The 19343-nt window shown below is 47.9% G+C and overlaps 1 protein-coding gene across 4 annotated transcripts in view; it reads left to right on the top strand.

Moving 5' to 3' along the window:
* GALNT14 (polypeptide N-acetylgalactosaminyltransferase 14) overlaps positions 1 to 19343 on the top strand; it is a 366725-nt gene that overhangs the window by 333792 nt on the left and 13590 nt on the right. For all 4 annotated transcript variants that reach the window (XM_083175507.1, XM_083175508.1, XM_083175509.1 and 1 more), the window contains exons 11-12: positions 4895 to 4987; positions 16915 to 16998. In XM_083175507.1, coding sequence (XP_083031633.1) covers positions 4895 to 4987; positions 16915 to 16998 — 177 coding nt within the window. The remainder of the gene's footprint in view (positions 1 to 4894; positions 4988 to 16914; positions 16999 to 19343) is intronic.

Below are 19343 nucleotides of genomic sequence, written 5' to 3'. Positions count from 1 at the left end.
GGTGCGCTTATTATTATTCTTATTTTTCCTGCAGTGTTTTTTTTAATGGCCTGTTGTTGTCGCGTCTCGGCCGCTGAAAGCTTTTGGCCGGCGGTCTGAGCGCGCTATAATCAGACGTATAATCAGCAGTGTCAGCGGTTACACTCACTAACTGCAGAATGTACTTTGCAGCATAAAATAACAGAGTTTTACTTTACTTTTTATTAATAATGCAGCAGCGGCCGATGCTCTCACGCTCCTCACAGTACAGAATCAGTCATCCATGAGAAGGCGGCCTGCCGACTCACTAAGAACCTGAGACAGCTACGCTTACAGTCTGTGGGCCTGATTCAGTCCTGCTCACTGGGCTGCGTATATTCGCCACCTAGAGAACAGGTGCGAGTGGATGTGTACACTTACGCATCCGCTCGCAAGCGCCCGCACAGAGGAGAAATTATTCGATGGTTGCTCACCATCGATGGTCGAAAGTCAAAAGGTCGACATGAGTTTTTAACAATTTTCTCAGCCGACTTGTGCCGACAGGCGGTATTTCACACTCTATCATCCAGTACGCCGCGGTGGGAGAATATAATAGTGTATCGAGTGCAGAGAGCCATACGAGGGGATGAGGTAGACTTAGACGTGTCCATACCGACCTATGTCGACATTCAAGACAAAAAAAAAAGGTCAAAAAAATTCATGTCGATCTTTTAACTGTTGACCTTGCCATTGTCGACCTAATGCTTGTGTCGAGATTCCAACCCTGTCGACCTTAGCCATGTCCACCTAGTTCAGATGTCGACCTTCAGTGGTCAACCTAATGTACAGATGGAGCGTCCCTCTTTCTTGCAGGGCCAGCCGCCAGCCCCCGCAAGCTGCCAGAAGGAGACGCACGTGCGTGCCCTTACAACGGAGCTCCCCCCGGGTCCTCGTCGCCGGTCCCCAACGTGGTCTCCCACCTCCCCACTCCCCCCTCCTCCCTAACCCTGCCTGTCTCCCTGAAGCGGAGATGGGCAGGGTTCCCGCCCCCCCTGCTGACAGGAAACTGGGATGCCCATGCGTCCCAGTCAGATGTAACGTCCGCTCACACTGAATGAGCGGCGCTTCATCTGTACAGTATGTCGACCTTCATTGAGTCGACACTATGACCCATACCCGTATGTACAGTATGAAAAGGGTGGAGAATTGAGGCAGCGGAGAAGTTGCCCTTGGCAACCAACTTGCATTGAGATAACATTTATCAAGTACAGTCTATAAAATGATACGTAGCAGCTGATTGGTTGGTGGTGAGCGACCATCTAATGATTTTACCTCTGTGCATGCACATGCGAGCTGATGTATAAGGCCCGGGTACACACCCGCTCGCATTACGTCGTGGGGATTTGTCGCTAGGCATCGAAAATACGCAACCTAGCGATCAGGTCTGAATCGGACCCAATATCTGTGAGAATGTGCATCGTTCAAGGGAACGAACCAACAAAATGGCCGCCTCTCCTGTGTCTAGATGACAGGTCAAATTAATGGGAAGCACTTTGGCAGCACTGGCTCAGACTATAAACGTATCCGGCAGCTGCAGACAAGAAATATAGAAGACAACTTTTATTCCGATCCAGTTCATTCATCAGCCCTAACGATCGTCTCAGGCCCACCTGCAGCGGTGTGTAGTTCAGGGATGCGGTATTATTAATGCTGAAATAGACAGCTTCACAGGCCTGTGAGATGCACCAAGGCGAGGGTTCTGCGACTTTACCGCATCCCGCACTAATTAATTTCTGAGCAGCGAACAGCAGGTGCATGCCTAATGAAGAAATACTCATTTACATTCTCACTTCCATATCTCACGCAAGGTCCCTCCTGTGTATTTGTCAGCTCTGCTGTCTCTCACCGCTGAACATATGCTGCTGGAAATGAAACGCTTGCTGGAAAATATAACACTCTTGCATATAAATGCATTTCATATATCGGTGACTGACCGCGCACAGGGGCTGGATCTCTGGGCTAGGGTTACCAACGCATCCCTTTAATTCGGCACACATATTAATTACACAGGTTCTGTGGCAGTTTTCTTGAGGACAGACAGTCTTGAGGTGTGGCAGTTTATAACCAGGTGAAAGCCAGCCACAGAACCTGTGTAATTAATATGTGTCCCGGATTAAAGGGATGAGTTGGTCACCCTACTCTGGGCAGAGGTGGTTTAGGAGAGCCGAGGGTCTGTGAGTACAGTGAGTGCAGTAGACTATGGCTTTGTCCCACTACGTATGCGCAGGTCTCCAGGAACATGGAGCCCGCTCCTCATTCCCAGAGACATTTCTGCTTAACATGCACAAATCCCCAGCAAAATGGCCGCCGCACCATTTTATCTGTGTTTTTTGCAACTCTGCAGCATCGGCTTACCGCCAGGGATGGCGGAGAGCGAAGTGTAATTATATGGGTACAGTATGAGTGTTGTGGGCCCTGCGTGACTCAAGGGCCTACTGTATGTGCTCAACACACTTTGCACCCTTTATATATACATCAATGTCTCTGTCCAAATGGCGAGTTTTTGCCTCCTGCCCACGAGCAAATGCAATGCCAGCAACTCTGTGTGACTGATCTCCTCAGCAGGAGGTTGACAAAACTCCCTTTCTTGGAGCTGATGGTCTCCCTAGGGGATGTGGTCATTTGGTCGGTACTTGTATACTATCACGGCTCCCATCGCATGCCATCGCATGCCATATGTAATGGCATGCGATGCGTTGCGTTTTTACCGGGTTTTTTATGCATTTGTGAAAAAATCACATGCGATCGCATGTGATCGCAAGCGATGCAATGCCATTATTCACAAAAATCATGGACATGTGTTCAAATCATGTAAAATGCACCCCAAATGGCATTTTTCACACTGTATCACCCCCACTATCAACGCCAACCCGAAGCGTGGCGAGGGGCGGCGGTACGCGTCCTACGACCTTTTCATACCCCCACTATCCACGTCGGCGTGGAGTTGAGAATAGAAAGTGTGGCGAGCGCACGAGCCCCGCGAGGGGACGCGGATACCTTCACAGGTATCCGTGTCCCCTCGCGGGCTTCACAGGTATCCGTGTGCGCTCGCCACGCTTCGGGCTCGGTGAATCGCTGCGCTCACCACACTTTCTATTCACAACTCCACGCCAACGTGGATAGAGGGGGTATGAAAAGGTCGTAGGACGCGTACCGCCGCCGCTCGCCACGCTTCGGGTTGGCATTGATAGTGGGGGTAATACAGTGTGAAAAATGACATTTGGGGGTGCATTTTACATGATTTGAACACATTTCCGTGATTTTTGTGAAAATGCGATGCGATGCGATTTTTCCCTGTACGATGCCCATCGTGGGAGCCGTGATAGTATACAAGTACCATTTGGTCTACAGCATGATGGTCGACAGTCATTAGGTCGACATGGGTCTAGGTCGACATGGTTCTAAGTCGAAAGGTCATTAGTTCGACAGGTCATTAGTTCTACAGTGTCTAGGTCGACAGTCAAAAGGTCAACATGGGGTTTTTTACAGTTTTTTGAGCCGACATGTGCTGACAGGCGGTATTTCATGCCCTACCATCCACTAGGGCGTGGTGGGAGAATAAAATAGTGTGCGTAGTGTAGCGAGGCCCCGTGCCCGAAGCATTGCTAGCGCAGCAAAACTGTGTCCATGTCTGTGACTGTGTTGACATTCGAGTCGCAACACAGTGAACAACCCACGTCGACTTTTTGACTGTCAACCAAGACACTGTCGACCTAATGACCTGTCGAACTAATGACCTGTCAAACTAATGACCTGTGGACCTTTTCCCATGTCGACCGAATGGTGTCGACCATCATGCTGTAGACCAAATGATCCCAACCCCTCCCTAGAATGAGCCAACTCTCAATGATATTGCTGACTCTGTTGTAGTCAGTAAATCTAGTGTTTCAAGGATGCTTAAAACTCACAGTAAAACCCGATCAGTGTCACCAAACAGTGGATATGTGGACTGACACATAAAGCACCCCCTGAGCTGACCAATCACTGATTAGCGAGTGTGTTATGTGTCCAAATAAAACAAGCCCTGACTTACAGAGAGACTCAGCAGCTGATACTGTCCTGATTGATTCCTCTGCGGTGCAGCTGCACGAAGGCCGAGCAAAGTGTCTGCTTACAGCTAATATGAGGACATGCGCAAAACAAGTTCTTGCAACTAAGGGGTCGATTCCGCTTTGTCCCCTGCCCAATGGTTGGGGTTTGCGCCTTCGCATTTCTGGGCCATTCGCCACAGAGAGGGTGCCAATGGCAGGATGGGGGGCAGCGCAGGGACATGGAACACCCATGGTGGACCCATGGGATTGGGAGGTGTGCCGGGGTGGGTGGCTGACATCAGTCTCCCCTGACTTATATTTGCGAAGGTAGCAGAAATCATTCGATAGTCACCGACCATCGAATGATTTCTTTTCCGGCAGGCACATGCGGGGGGTGTGTCTTCGTAACACATTCGTCGGGACGATGGGGTGGACTCTCTGGGACGAGCTTCGCAGCTTACCGAGTTAAACAGAATCAGGCCCTAAGCCTGGTTCTATAAAATCTTAGTGATATGTAAATGAGTACAATCGCAGCGCAGGTGTACCGATAATCGCTCAGCTGTGCAAATACCAGCGCTGCTTACAAATCAGAACCAGGCCCGTTAATCAGTCCGAGCAGATGGAGAAGCGAAGGCAATCTGTAATTGTGCGATTCCCTCGGCGCAAGGTGATCTCTTATCAGCACCTAAAACATTTCAGAGACCCCGGCGATGGGGGGACGGGACATTTAATTCCTGACACGTTTACGCCTGCGTGCGTCCTAGCGATCTGCTTTCTGCACCAAGGAACTGAGCATGCACAATGCACGGAGCTGATAACTGACTCTTCCTGTAATCGCCTTTCAGAAACACCAAGCGCACGGCAGAGGTATGGATGGATGACTTCAAAAACCATTACTATGCAGCACGGCCGGCAGCCCAGGGAAGGCCTTATGGAGAGTACGTATCACCTGTGGTGCGCTGAATGGAAATACAAAGACTCCTGGTAAAACAAACACACACACAGTATTCCTTATGTGTATTCATACAGGTACAGAGATATGCGGAACGTCTGTGCTGCCATGTGGGTTACACCGTAATGCTGTGTTATATCTGTTCTGCCGCACAAAGGGGGTCTGTCCGCGGCGGTTGCTTGCAATAGAGGCCTCATGCTGCATTACCATACAGCGACACAATCATTAGGTCGACAATGGGGACAGTCAAAATCTCGACGTGAGGTTATGTTTTTGTCGACATGGACACTATTATATTCTCAGCACACTATTATATTCTCCCTCCATCCCCTTAGTGGATGGTAGGGTATAAAATACCACATGTCAGCACAAGTTGGCTAAAAGTCAAAACTCATGTTGACCCTTTGACCATCCAATTTTCAACCTAATGCTTGTGTCAACCTTACAACCCAGTTGGCCTAATAATGGGCCACATACATCAGCAATCACAATTAACGGATTTCCAGATCCAGGGATTTTTTGGCCAGATAAATGGATTCTACAATCTATTTGACTTGCCCACACATTACAGATTTATTTTGGTGATCGGCAGATTTTTCCATCTAAAGATTGCATCTTCATATCTGGAAATTGCCCCAATAGATTGTCATTTCAGCTGTTCATAATGTAAATAGATGAAGAAGACGAATTGGGAATGCCCACACATATAAAAAAGATCCGCAGATAATACCAGATTATTAAGCTTGTTTAAAAACCTGATTAAGCAATCGATTGGCGATTTTGACTGGGATTGCCAAAAGGGGGAGCCCACACATCTAAAATAAATTGTGGCAATCATCTCCATATCTGAAAATTGTCACAATTAATTGCTGATGTATGGGGCCCTTAACTCTCTCTGCCCATGTTACATCAGCCCCACCTGCAGTGCACATGGTTTTGTCCATTAGAGAGTGATTGTGCCTTTCCGAGTGAATCAGAATAAACCCATGGGCCCTAATTCTGGTTCACTCGCAAATTCCTTCTCAAATGGACAAAACCATGTGCACTGAGGGGGGGGGGGGGGGGCAGATGTAACTTGTGAAGAGAGAATTAGATTTGGGCGAGTTATTTTGGGGGAGATTCTCTAAGAATCTCCGCCCCCCTTCGCCGCCCATCGCATATTTAATTATCGCATATGCTGTAACATATGCGATAATTAAGGCAAAGGACAGCTCTTGCGTTAAGAGCTGTCCTTTGCGGTGAGAGTCGCCGGGTCCCAGCAGGTCCCGGCGGCTCTCCCCTCCCTCCCACACCCGGCGCTGCTGCTGCTGCGCCGGGCTCTCCTCCTCCCTGCACCCGGAAGAGGATCAGTGCAGGGAGGAGGTCACAGGTCCGGGCAGCACTGCGCTGTGCTGCCCGGACACAGGTGAGGGGGCGATGCGGGGCAGCGGGGGGTCGGCGCGGGGCGGCGGAGGGTTGCTATAGAAGCCCATTGGCTTCTATGGGGCATCGCCAGATTTTTCTGGCGATGCCCCCCGGCGGGGGATGCTTACAGCATCCCAAAATGCGGTAAAAACCCCGATAACGGGGTTTTTACCGCATTTTTAGCTTAGAGAATCTCCCCCTTTGTTTCTGTGCAGGGTAAATACTGGCCGCTTTATTTTTACGCTGCAATATAGATCTCACTTTTGAAGTAAAACCGCACCCAAATCTAATTCTTTCTGCACAAGTTACATCTGCTGCACCTGCAGTGCACATGGTTTTGTCCATCTGAGAAGGAATTTGCCGTTGTGAGTGAACCAGAATAAGGGCCTAGATTTGCACCATCTACTGTTAAGCCCCGTACACACGGGGGAGATATATTGCTCAGCTGGTCGCTGATGAAAGGGAACCTCTGCCGGCGGTGCCGCAGAGGTAATTAGCTGGTCGCAGGAGTAAGGGGGTATAGCCCCTATCGCCCCCGTGTGTACACAGCTTTAGATTTCCACTATATAGTCTTGGCTGCCAAGACTATTTTTCTATTCGATTTACACTACAGGGGAGCGCGCATTGGGATCGAATCTGCATCGAATGTAGAAAAACCATTCGATGCCCATTCGATTTTCTATTCGATTTTGCTTCTATAAGCAAAATGGAATATGAAATGATGCTCTATATCCTGCGCACATGGTACACGGTGCAGTCTGGACTGTATAACTCATAGCCAAGCAGCTGCCGTTTACCCCATTACGTGATTTCATTGTGCAAATTGCTTATAGGTAATAGAATGAGGCAGATTGCCCATATTCATAAATTACACTGAGAGGCCAATTATCTGTGAATTACATCTGCATTGAAGGTGTTTATGAATTCCTGCTCGCTCGCAGCTCGTACGTACATTACAGCTAATGGACTGTGTGCACTAGAACCTAAAACACCTGATAATGAGCTCAGACGGGGGGATATTTGTCATCATCCTTTGTGGGTTTTGCAATGCGAGGTGGAACCCGACAATACTTCATTTCACCAGCAATAAGGACAATGGGGGACTGGTTCGTTACTGAACCGCACAGTAACAATTTACCAGGCCGCGTCGCCTGTGTCCTCAAATTCTCCCACTTCTAATGTGAAACATGCTCGACATGAACGTTTTAACCAAAGGGCCCCTTCAATCAATACTTTAGTTTCAAACTAAATGGGGCATGAGCCAATTAGCTCCTAACTGTAACATGTTTAACAAATGACAGTTGTGAGCTGATTGACTGGAGCACCATTTATCACATGCAATGAGTTTTAAACATACTTGCCTACTTTAGTTTCAGGGAGATTATAGTTGGTAGTAGAATTTTGCACAGCGCCCCATTGAGGGGGCGTGTCATGCTCCACCCAAAGGGGGTGTCTAGTTCCATATATGGAGATATTGTGAAAAGAGATTGTGAACGTGGCACCTAGAAGCGTGGGTGTGCACTGCTGCAGCTGAGAGGAATCTTTTAAAATGACTTATATCCAAATGTAGATGAGCCCCAAAGCAGTTAGTAAGAGCTACTATACTTGGTAAAGTGCTGGGAAATGGTGCTGATGTATCAATGTAAATGTATCTGTCTCTTATTCCTTTTCCCCCAAAAAATGTATCAGTGTAATATGGGCTAGGTGACATGAGGAGATTGCTAGACTAATGAGGGAGAGAGGGAGATTGCTATTTCAGAGAGTCTCCTGCAGAATGCAGGAGGGGAGGTAACTATGATGTAACAGTGTAATGTGGGCTAGGTGACATGAGGGAGTTTGCTAGACTAATGAGGGAGAGAGGGAGATTGCTGCTGTTTTAGGGAGTCTCCTGCAGAATGCAGGAGGGGAGGTAACTATGATGTAACAGTGTAATGTGGGCTAGGTGACATGAGGGAGATTGCTAGACTAATGAGGGAGAGAGGGAGATTGCTGCTGTTTTAGGGAGTCTCCTGCAGAATGCAGGAGGGTAGGAAACTATGGTTTTAAATAACTAAAAATTGTCGATAAATAGGCATAACAGTCATCCAACCTTTCCCCGCTCCATCCTGCCCACTTACCTACCCCATTCCATAGAAGGTCCTTCTCTTCTCTGGTAGTACCGTAGGTATTTAATGTCTCCATAGCCGTGGGAGCAATTGGACAAGTGGATGCACCCCACATCCCTCCGCACATGCATGTTGGAGTTGGGGCACACTACAACACGGTGGTTCCCAAACTGGCCCCCTGGGGTGGCTTGGTGCATTTGGATTGGTGGTCCAAATCCATTATGATCAATGTGATAGGCGTGACCAGCACATGTGGCTGCCAATCATAAAATATGTGGATAAACAGAAGCGAATACTGTCCCCGACCACACACCTGAGTTTAAGCATGACATATAAACACAGTTTACTTCATTACTTCAGCAGACGTTTATGCATCCTAAATAACGATCTGCTGTAAGGCGGCGGCCATTTTGTAAGTGACATCCTAACAGGAGGAGCGCCGGGACCGCAGAGAGGAGGATCTGCTGGTCCTGGCGGACCAGTAACGGAGAGAGCAGCAACGGACCAGGCGGCGGCAGATACAGTGGTGAGGGGGGTGCACATATTGTAGCGAGCCACCGAGCCCGAATCGTGCACTCGCCACACTATATAAAATCAACTCCATGCCCACATGGATAGTGGGGGTATGAACAGGGTGGGTATACAATAAAAAATGGAGTCTGGGGGGAATTTAACATTGGACCCAATGTAAAATCGGGTCTCAGGGACCATTTAACATTGGTTCCAATGTAAAAATTGGGTCGATTTGGTTGCAACCGGATTTTTCCGACCCGATGAAAAAATTGGGCGCCCAGATATTACACAAGTACCCAAAACTCATGTCGACCTTACCATTTTCCATCTAATGCTTGGGTCGACCTCCCAACTATATAAGGCTTGCCTACCCTCCTGGAATGGCCGGGAGCCTCCCAAAAATCGGGTCCTTCTCCCAGCCCTCTGGTAAGGTGGGCAAGTCTCCCGCTTTCTGGTGATAGCCCCGCTCCCACCTTGCCCGCTGGTTTAATTACCGTAAATCGCGGGTCCGCAGTGAGGGGGTGGGGCTTAAATGAAGCGATCGCTGCATTTCACGGCATTTAAGCCCCGTCCCCTCTCCTCGGCCCGCGAATCACGGTGTTTCCGTCATGGGGCGGGGCCAAGTGATGTTAGCTTTGCCCCTGCCCTCGACGTGTTGCCTCTCCGGGCTTCTCCTGGAGAGGTGAAATCTAAAGTAGGCAAGAATGAACCATATGTGTGTTTGCGCGTGCGTGCGTACTGTAGTAAAATAATCCCAATATTATTACAAAATACAGCAAGACCCTAACCCCTGATCTATAATACCACATTATAAGACCCTCTACAAATGACAATGAAAGCACCTAATGAAATATACTGTATACACGAAACGTTGTCTAGATCTCATTTTGGGGGGGACTGTAAAGCTGGGTACACACACAAAGATTTATCTGTCCAATCTGTCTGGTGGGAACAAAAATCTAGAATTGTATATGAGCAAATTAAAATCAACATTTGCTCCCAAAGAGACTAAAACAATGGCTTGGAAAATGTGTTACTGTATATCAGATTGATTTGAACAATATGTCTGACTGATCACTGTCTGTTCTCCAGAGTTTGGGATCAAATTTATGATTGATGATTTTTTGTTCCCACCAGATAGATTGGACAGATAAATCCGTAGATGTGTACCCAGCTTTAGAGTTTGGGGGTTTTGGCGTTTTATCGGAGTGTGGAATTAGCTTATTGTACCATTCACAGCAGTATACAGCAGTATACAGTGATTCCCATAGGACCCAATGTGAGCTGTTATATTGGATTTTGCTTGTGTCTGGCACATGGGAATTATCGCCGCCAGCGGGTAACTCGCTCTGATAAATATTTCAGGTGAAACATTTATCTATATTCAAGGCACAACACCTTTAACACTGCATTATATATGACCAGTGGCCCAATCTAGGGCATTACAGGCATTTACTAAGAGATGATAAATATTCTATCACACGTAATTCTCCTGCCTGGAGGAGGTTCAGGAGATACAGGCAATGCCGTACACAGACAGATTCCTGCGTCCCTCACATTCCTTTCCTCTGTGTTTGTAACAGCCGTGACCTAAAATACACTATATTATATGGAGAGATAGTGAGGAACTGTAACAAGGTGGGATTTGTAGCAGTACTTAATCCTGATTATTTCCCAAGCTATATATATATCAGGAGAAAACACTGACAGATGTACAGGCTGTCAGTCGTATACAATAGCCCTCATTCAGATCTGATCGCAGGACAATTTTTTTCTCAAATGGGCAAAACCCTGCTGCACTTCAGGTGGGGCAGATGTAACATGTGCAGAATGAGTTCAATTTGGGTGGGGTGTGTTGAAACTGAAATTTAATTTGCAGTGTCAAAATAATGCAGCCAGTATTTACCCTGCACAGAAACAAAATAACTCACAAACCTAACTCTCTCTGCACATGTTACGTCTGCCCCACCTGCAGTGCAGCATGGTTTTTGACCATTTTGAGAACAAATTTGTACTGCGATCAGATCTGAATAAGGGCCAGTGCCTTTCCGTATAGCGGAACATTGCAAGGTGACTACCGCCTGGTACTTCGAACCCAAACCAATATGCCAGCCCTGATACACAACATGTACAGTAATATATCCATTAGAGCAGGCTTTCCCAAACACGGTCCTCAAGGCACACCAACAGTGCAGGTTTTGTAGATATCCAGGCTTGAGCACAGGTGACTTAATTAGTATCTGAGGGATTCTGATTAAACCATCTGTGCTGAAGCCTGGATATCACTAAAACCTGCACTGTTGGTGTGCCGTGAGGACCGTGGTTGGGAATGCCTGCATTAGAGTAATCCTAATATCCTAACCCAAACCACAGGTTCTCAAACTCGGTCCTCGGGACCCCACAGTGTTCACATTTTCAAGGTCACCTGTCAGGTGCACAGGTGCATTCATTACTCACTGGCACATTTTAAAAGATCCACAGGTGGAGCTAATTATTTCACTTGTGATTCTGTGAGGAGATCTGCAAAACATGCACTGTGTGGGGTCCTGAGGACCGAGTTTGAGGACCTGGGCAGTAAACCAAACCTAATTCCCAAATTGCTGACACTGTAGCCCGGGGGGGGGGGGGGGGGGGGGGGTGTTTACTGACGATACAGCCCGTGGGGAGGGTGGGTTGTGCTGACGATACAGCCAGGGGGGGGGGGGGGGGTGCTGGCGATACAGCCGGGGGGGGGAGGGGGCGACACTACTCACCAGGCACCGCCGTCGTCGTCATCGGACAGCGACCAACGGCCGCAGCTGGTCACACAGAGTACAGCATCGGCCAATACAAATATGGCCGCCGCATATGTAAATCAGGGTTGCCGACTTTTTATGTCTCCTCTCCGGGAGAAGCCCGGAGAGGAGACTTCCAGCTGCAGTTCGGGGGGCGGGGCTTGAGCTTTACATCATTAAGCCCCGCCCCCAGGATGGTAAACCCCCCCAATTCACGGATCTCCGTGGAGGGGGCGTGGCTAAAGACCGCGGATTGACGGATTTCAACCCAAAAGTATGGGGGAAGACGCCGCAATCGGGGGGTGGCGTGGGGGCCCCCCGGAATCCGGGAGGGTTGCCCACCTTTCCGGGGGGCCGGGAGGAGGACCCGATTTTCGGGATCCTCCCGGTAAATGTAAATGTAAATGTAATATATTCATATATGCGGCGGCCATATTTGTTTTGGGCAATGGTGCCATTTGTGACCAGGCTGCAGCCGCTTGGTTCGGGTAGCCCTGGAAACAAGTGAGGCGGACCAGCCGGAGGGACATCTGGTCCGGCCCACCAGGAAATGGCCCGGTTTCCCGGTGGGCCAACCCGCCTCTGCCCACGCTAACATGGGTGGAGGAAGCAGCGGCATTAATCCTAAAGGCGTTAGCGGGAACCCCGGAGACAGTACACAGCCAGCGGCCCGATTCCTGACCACACGCTACTCCTCCGCTACTCCTTAATATAAAGACGCGCATACCGCTCACTTCCACTCCACTCGTAAATACTGTGGATACTTCAAATTTAGAATTGGGGTACTCCTAAATGAAAGGCCGAATCAGGGGTACAGGAGGGAAAAAGGTTGGGAACCACTGATCTAAGCCAAATCCCCTACCCTAATCAGCTAAGCTCAATCCCCTAACCACTAAATCAACCCTAATATCTCTCACTTAAAGTCATCCAAATACACTAATCCAGAGGTCCCCAAATGCAGTCCCCAAGGTACCCGAATGCTGGGTACACACCTAAAGATTTATCTGCCCAATCTGTCTGGTGGAACAAATCTCTGGTAATGTATGAGAATGGAACATTTGCTCCCTAACACTGGAAACAGACAATGGTCAATTCAGACACATTGGTTAAAGCCGTCTGATTTAACAATTGATACAAATAACAGTTTTTGTCTATTTTCCAGCATTTGGGAGCGAATGGTTGATTGTCGTATGCCCCCATACATTTGCCAGATTTGTGTTCCCACCAGAAAGATTGGACAGATAAATCTGTAGGTGTGCACCCAGCTTAATGGTCCAGGTGTAAGCGTGGCCATACACTCGCAGATTTATCTTCAGATCTGGCTGGTTGGAACAAAAACCTGGTTATGGATGAGAGCAAATGACAGTTGACCATGTGCTTGGAAATGCTGGAAAACTGCCAAACTGTCACTCATCCATAACCATGTTTTTGTTCCAACCGGCCAGATCTGAAGATAAATCTTGGTGTATGGGCACCTTTCAGTATATCCATGGCTCAGCACAGGTGGTTAAATCAATTTCACTGTGGTGCTAATTAAGTCACCTGTGGCCACGCATGGATAGCCATAACGCCTGGAGGGTTTGGGTGCCCTGAGAGCCGTGTTTGGGAACTTCTTCTTTAAGTGCTGGGCCCCACACAGCGGTCAAGCGGGTGCTGTTCAAGGGACCCGCTTGGCCCCAAGGAGACATTCACAAGTTTGACACTGAACAAAGAGTCAACACAGGCAAAAGGTCAACACAGAAAAAGTCGACATTCATTTTTCACTTTTTTGGTGTCAATAAGTTCTACCTCTTATTTAGAACCTTCTAGAAGATAATAGAATCTGATTGGTTGCTATGGGCAACATCCCATCTTCAATAGAACTCCCATCTTAGTAAATTTACCCCCCTTATGTAGCCTCTTGGATACCCAAGTCCCCACTTTCAGTTCCTGCAGGTCACCAGGGAAACCTAAGTCTGGCAATGGGTCCACTATAATAATCTTTATTCTAGAACCCGCCATATTTGAAAACCCATGCAGTACCTCTTCCCTGCCTGGGGTGTCGCTGTCTGCTGTGGTGTTTCTAGCACAGGTCTGGTTTGCATAGCACTACAGCAGACAGCGACACCCCAGGCAGGGAAGAGGAACTGCATGGGTTTTTAAAGATAGCGGGTGCTAGAATGAACACTATATAAGCCTGGTGCTTTCTTATGGAAATGTTCAAGAGACAATTCTGTATCTTCGCAGTGAACGACATTTCATAGACAGGAGAAAATAATTTATGATGCACAGAGCTGGCTCCGTCCCCAGTAAATGTTCTGATGGTAACGAAAAATAAGAAATGTAGCATTTCAAATCTATTTTATTTGCCATTTAATTGAGTGAAATGCAATAAACCAGCAGATGTGTCTCTCTCATCCCGGGTAACGCAGGATCCGTCATTCTCTGAATTTTTAACCATTCGAATATTGTTAATTAAAACACAGGCAGGCGATAAATAAATAATGCAGGAGGGGTCGTGCAGCCTCCCCAGACTCCCGGCACATTTAGCACGGTGCCTCTGCAGTAATGTTATTCTGCATTTTAGCCAATTAAGCTGTCTTCTGAGTCACATGTAATGCTAAATCCTATCACATATATTTCATCACAAGTCAATTACTATAATAACGATTAGCAAACAAACTTCATGTCACCTCTACAAATGTGACTGCTCCCTGCGTTATTTACAGTATCTCCAACTAGTCGTTAGAACAACATAATTACAGCCAGCATAATAAGTATCACCCCCCTGAACTGGCACGGACGCGGCACTCAGCAGATGGAAAGCCGTTAGTTTCTCAGATTTCAGGTAGGGATATTAGTGTCATTTAACTATTTCTATTTATTTATATAGCGCACACATATTCCACAGCGCTGTACAGAGAATATTTGAACAGTCACATCAGTCCCTGCCCCAGTGGAGCTTACACTCTATATTCCCTACCACATGTACACGCACACACAGACATTCTAGGGTAATTTTGTTTGGAGCCAATTAGCCTACCAGTATATGTTTGGATTGTGGGAGGAAACCGGAGTACCCAAAGGAAACCCACGCAAGTACGGGGAGAATATACAAACTCCGCACAGTTAGGGCCATGGTGGGAATGGAACCCATGACCTCAGTGCTGTGAGGCAGTAATGCTAACCATTACACCATCCGTGCCACCCAAATATTCATATTCTGCCACTTTCACTTTTATAACAACCCAGGGTTCTGGGACAGTGGGTTAACCACTAATGGTTGACAGTGACTAAGTAGACACCTATAAATGGTCGACATTGACAGAAGGTCGACACACGTAAAAGTTCAAAAATGACATGGTCAACACTCGGTTTCACGGGTTTGTGTCTGTGTCGACATGGACGCCGTATCTCACTCTATGCCCACTTGGAGGGTAAAGTATGAACCAAGTCGGTCTAAACAAAAAAACCACGAAAGACTTGTGTTAACCTTTTCAGTGTCGATCATGTCAATGTCGACCTTTTTGTCTGTGTCGACCTTCTGTCAATGTCGACAAAGGGTATGTCGTTCATGTAAAGTCTTCGACCTAGTCACTGTCGACTCTTAGCAGAGGCCGGATACCCCAACCTACAGTGGCCACTGGTTTGCTCAAGGACGACTTGCAGATGGACGATGGGCCCGATTCAGCTTCATGCTCCAATGTTTGCGTTCACAGGCCTAGAAACTGCGGTTGCATTCAGAAAAATATGACCACGGTCTATGGGCTGGTGAGGGTGGCATTCGCAACACAGTGTTGCAGAGGGCACAGTCTGGACAACGCAGGTTTGTGGGCAGGCCGTGGCGGCTGCATGATGTCACACACAGCCGCTGCAACCCAGGTATTGCAGGTATTTGCCGGGTGGCGTCTCAGGTGCTCGGTAAGCTACCAAGCAGACCTGAATCAAGTCCCGGTGCTCCTCCTCCTCCTCCTGTCATTTGTAAAATGGCCGCCCCCTTCACAGCAGACAGTTATTAAGGATGCTAGAGGAGGCTCTTGCATCCTAAATAATGGTCTGCTGTAAGGCGGCTGCCATTTTGGATGTGACATTCAGAGAGAGGAGCAGAAGCGCCGGGACTGAAGAAAGCAGCAGGTCCAGGAAGACGCCCGGGACCGCAACGGATCGTAGCGCAGAAGATACAGCGGTGAGGGGGTAAATGCGGGGCAGTGGGCGTAGGAGAGGGGAGGGGGGGGGCGCACACATTTCAGTGGCTGGGGGCGCCCCAATTGTAGTTACACCACTGCCAACGTGTATGTTAGTATGTGCTAAGCGGTCCCTACATGGTCACGGGAAGCGGTCATCTATTAGAATGAACTTAGGTCTACAGTCATTAGGTCGACCCCACTAGGTCGACTGGCAGGAAGGTCGACCTGACTTAAGGTCGACATGGGCCAAGGTCGACATGACTTAAGGTCGAATTTGCATAAAGGTCGACATGAGGAAGGTCTATTGGTCATAAGGTCGACATGGGTTTTTCACTGTTTTTTGAGCCGACATGTGCCGACAGGCGGTATTTCATGCCCTACCATCCACTAGGGCGTGGTGGGAGAATAAAATAGTGTGCCGAGCGCAGCGAGGCACCGTGCCCGAAGCATTGCGAGCGAAGCGAGCGATGCGAGGGTCCGATTCTCATTGCCAACTGTGTCCATGTCGACTGTGTCGACATTCGGATAAAAAAACAGTGAAAAACCCATGTCGACCTTATGACCAGTCGACCTTCCTCATGTCGACCTTTATGCAAATTCGACCTTAAGTCATGTCGACCTTGGCCCATGTCGACCTTAAGTCAGTTCGACCTTCCTGCCAGTCGACCTAGTGGGGTCGACCTAATGACTGTAGACCTAAGTTCATTCTGACAGATGTACCGCTTCCATGGTCACTGCTGCAGCCACAGGAAAGAGCAGCCCAGCTTAGATCCATGCCACTCAGAATAGGATGGAGATGCACAATGTTCCACATGCGCAGTTTGTGCCCCTTCTAAAGAGATCCGTCTGATTCAGGCTGCACATGAAGAAGTTGTAACATCACATTTGAGGCATCTGCGATGACAAATGTGACCTTTTCCTAACTCCACTCTCGCTCTCCTCTCTCCGCAGCATCCAGAAGAGACTGTCACTGCGACGGAGCTTAAAATGCCGACCGTTTAAGTGGTATCTGGAGAATGTTTATCCGGAACTCCAGTAAGTCGCTTTGATTAAATTCACATTGATTTTATGTTGCAAAGTAGCAGCCGCTGATGATGGACGAAGCTCCGCAGTAGCTACGGAATTCATAGCAGGCGGCTCCGCCACCCAGGTGCCACAGCGACACTTGTCATAAACAAAGATGGGAAATGTGAATTGCATCAGTCTTTGGGGGTTATTCTGATTCACTTGGAAAGGCGCAATCACTCTCTAATGGACAAAACCATGTGCAGTGCAGGTGGGGCTGATGTGACATGTGCAGAGAGAGTTAGATTTGGGTGGGGTGTACTTCAAACTGATATCTATATTGCAGTGTAAAGCAGCCAGTATTTACCCTGCATATTAACAATAAAACACTCAAATCTAACTCTCTCTGCCCATGTTACATCAGCCCCACCTGCAGTGCACATTGTTTTGTCCATTAGAGAGTGATTGTGCCTTTCCGAGTGAATCAGAATAACCCCCTTTGTTTCTGCTTATGGCATTAATTAATGAATAATAATTTTTTGTTATATTTATTTTTATGTTTTATAAGGTACTTGTTTCCTAGCACGGTGCCCGTCAGGTCCCATTGCATACCATTAGTTAAGGCATGCGATGGGACCCGATATTAGGGTTTTAAGAGCTTACTGTACAATTTTAACATTGCGTCGCATCGCATGTCATTACAATGGCATGCGATGGGACGCAATGAGACCCGATTTTACATTATACAGCCACCCTGATTCATGCATCCCCTTCCAACAGAGCTCCCCGTCAGTCCCCACAGCCTCCCCGCACCCCCCCCCCCCCCCACTAACACTGTCCTGAAGCGGAGTTGGGTGTACAGCCACCCTGATGGGTGCTTACTATGTTAAATGCACCCCCAGACCTGATTTTTTCATTGTACAGCCACCCTGATGGGTGATTACTATGTTAAATGCACCCCCATTGTTAACGCCACCCACACTATCAACGCCAACCCGAAGCGTGGCGAGCGCAGCGAGCCCGCAACCTTTTCATACCCTTACTATCCACCCTCGGCATGGAGTTGATTTTAGATAGTGTGGCGAGCGCAGCAAGCCACCGAGCCTGAAGCGTGGCGAGCGGACGCAGAATACATGTGAAGTAATCCGCGTCCCCTCGCCATGCTTTGGGCGCGGTGGCTCGCTGCGCTCGCCACACTATATAAAGTCAACTCCACGCCGACGTGGATAGTGGGGGTATGAAAAGGTCGGAGGACCAAAATATTTCTTAGATGGACAAATCCATGTGCACTGCAGGTGAGGCAGGTGTTACTTGTGCAGAGAGAATTAGATTTGGGTGGGGTTTTACACCTGCCTCTCCTGCAGTACACATGGTTTTGTCCATCTAAGAAATATTTTGTCAGAAAGAGTGAACTAGAAAAAGGGCCTCAGTTCCTGCTGGAGCCTGCTGAAAAATAGCCCTGACCATAACCCAAGGGCGTAACTACCATAGGTGCAAGGGGTGCAGCTGCTATGGGGCCCAGAGCTGAAGGAGGGCCCGTTGTTGCCGTCTAATAAGTAATATGTTTTACATACATTTATCACCATTAGTTGCTAAATAGGGGGCCCTTACAAACTTTTGCTATGGGGCCTACAAATATCTAAGTACGCCTCTGCCATAACCCCAGGATCACACATCACTTTTCCACTGAGCGCCTTTATGCGCATGCCCAGAAATTTCTATAAACTCGTACAGCGTACCTTCAGCCACCCGGATATACAAAGGGGAAGGACATAGGGTCTGAATTAAGTTTGTAAGCAAAACAAAAAAAGCACACAACTGAGTAAAACTATGCTGCACTGCAGGTGGGGCAGATGTAACATGTGCACAGTGAGAGTTGGGTGTGTTATTATGTTTCTGTGCAGGGTAAATACTGGCTGATTTATTCTTATACTGTAATTTAGATTTCAGGTTCAACACACCCCACCCAAATGTAACTCTCTATCCACATGTTATATCTGCCCCCCTGCAGCACAGCATGGTTCTACCCAGCTGCATGCTTGGCTGACAAAGTTGAACCAGTCCCTTAAGGCTGCTAAATTCTGCTCAGTGAAATGTCTTTAATAAATAAAATAATCCTAATGTTAATTCATGTAAAGGTTATCCTTATGTTAATTTGCTAAAATTACCTGTTGATTAAATCCCGCACTGCCTCATGTTTCAGTGTATGGTAAATAACACATCGCACATCGGTGTAAACAAAAAGTGAATATTATATTAATAAGATTTCAGGATGAATTGTAATTATTATTCTCGGGGAAGAGACAGGTTTTAATTACCGCCTATAACTCACGGCCTTTAACAGCACAGGATTTTTTTTCTTCTCCAGTAAAATG

Source organism: Crinia signifera, chromosome 3 (assembly GCF_055691185.1).
Source record: "Crinia signifera chromosome 3, ASM5569118v1, whole genome shotgun sequence".
NCBI lineage: Eukaryota > Metazoa > Chordata > Amphibia > Anura > Myobatrachidae > Crinia > Crinia signifera.
The sequence above is the reverse complement of the archived record's forward strand: the minus strand, read 5'-3'. Positions and strand labels throughout refer to the sequence as shown.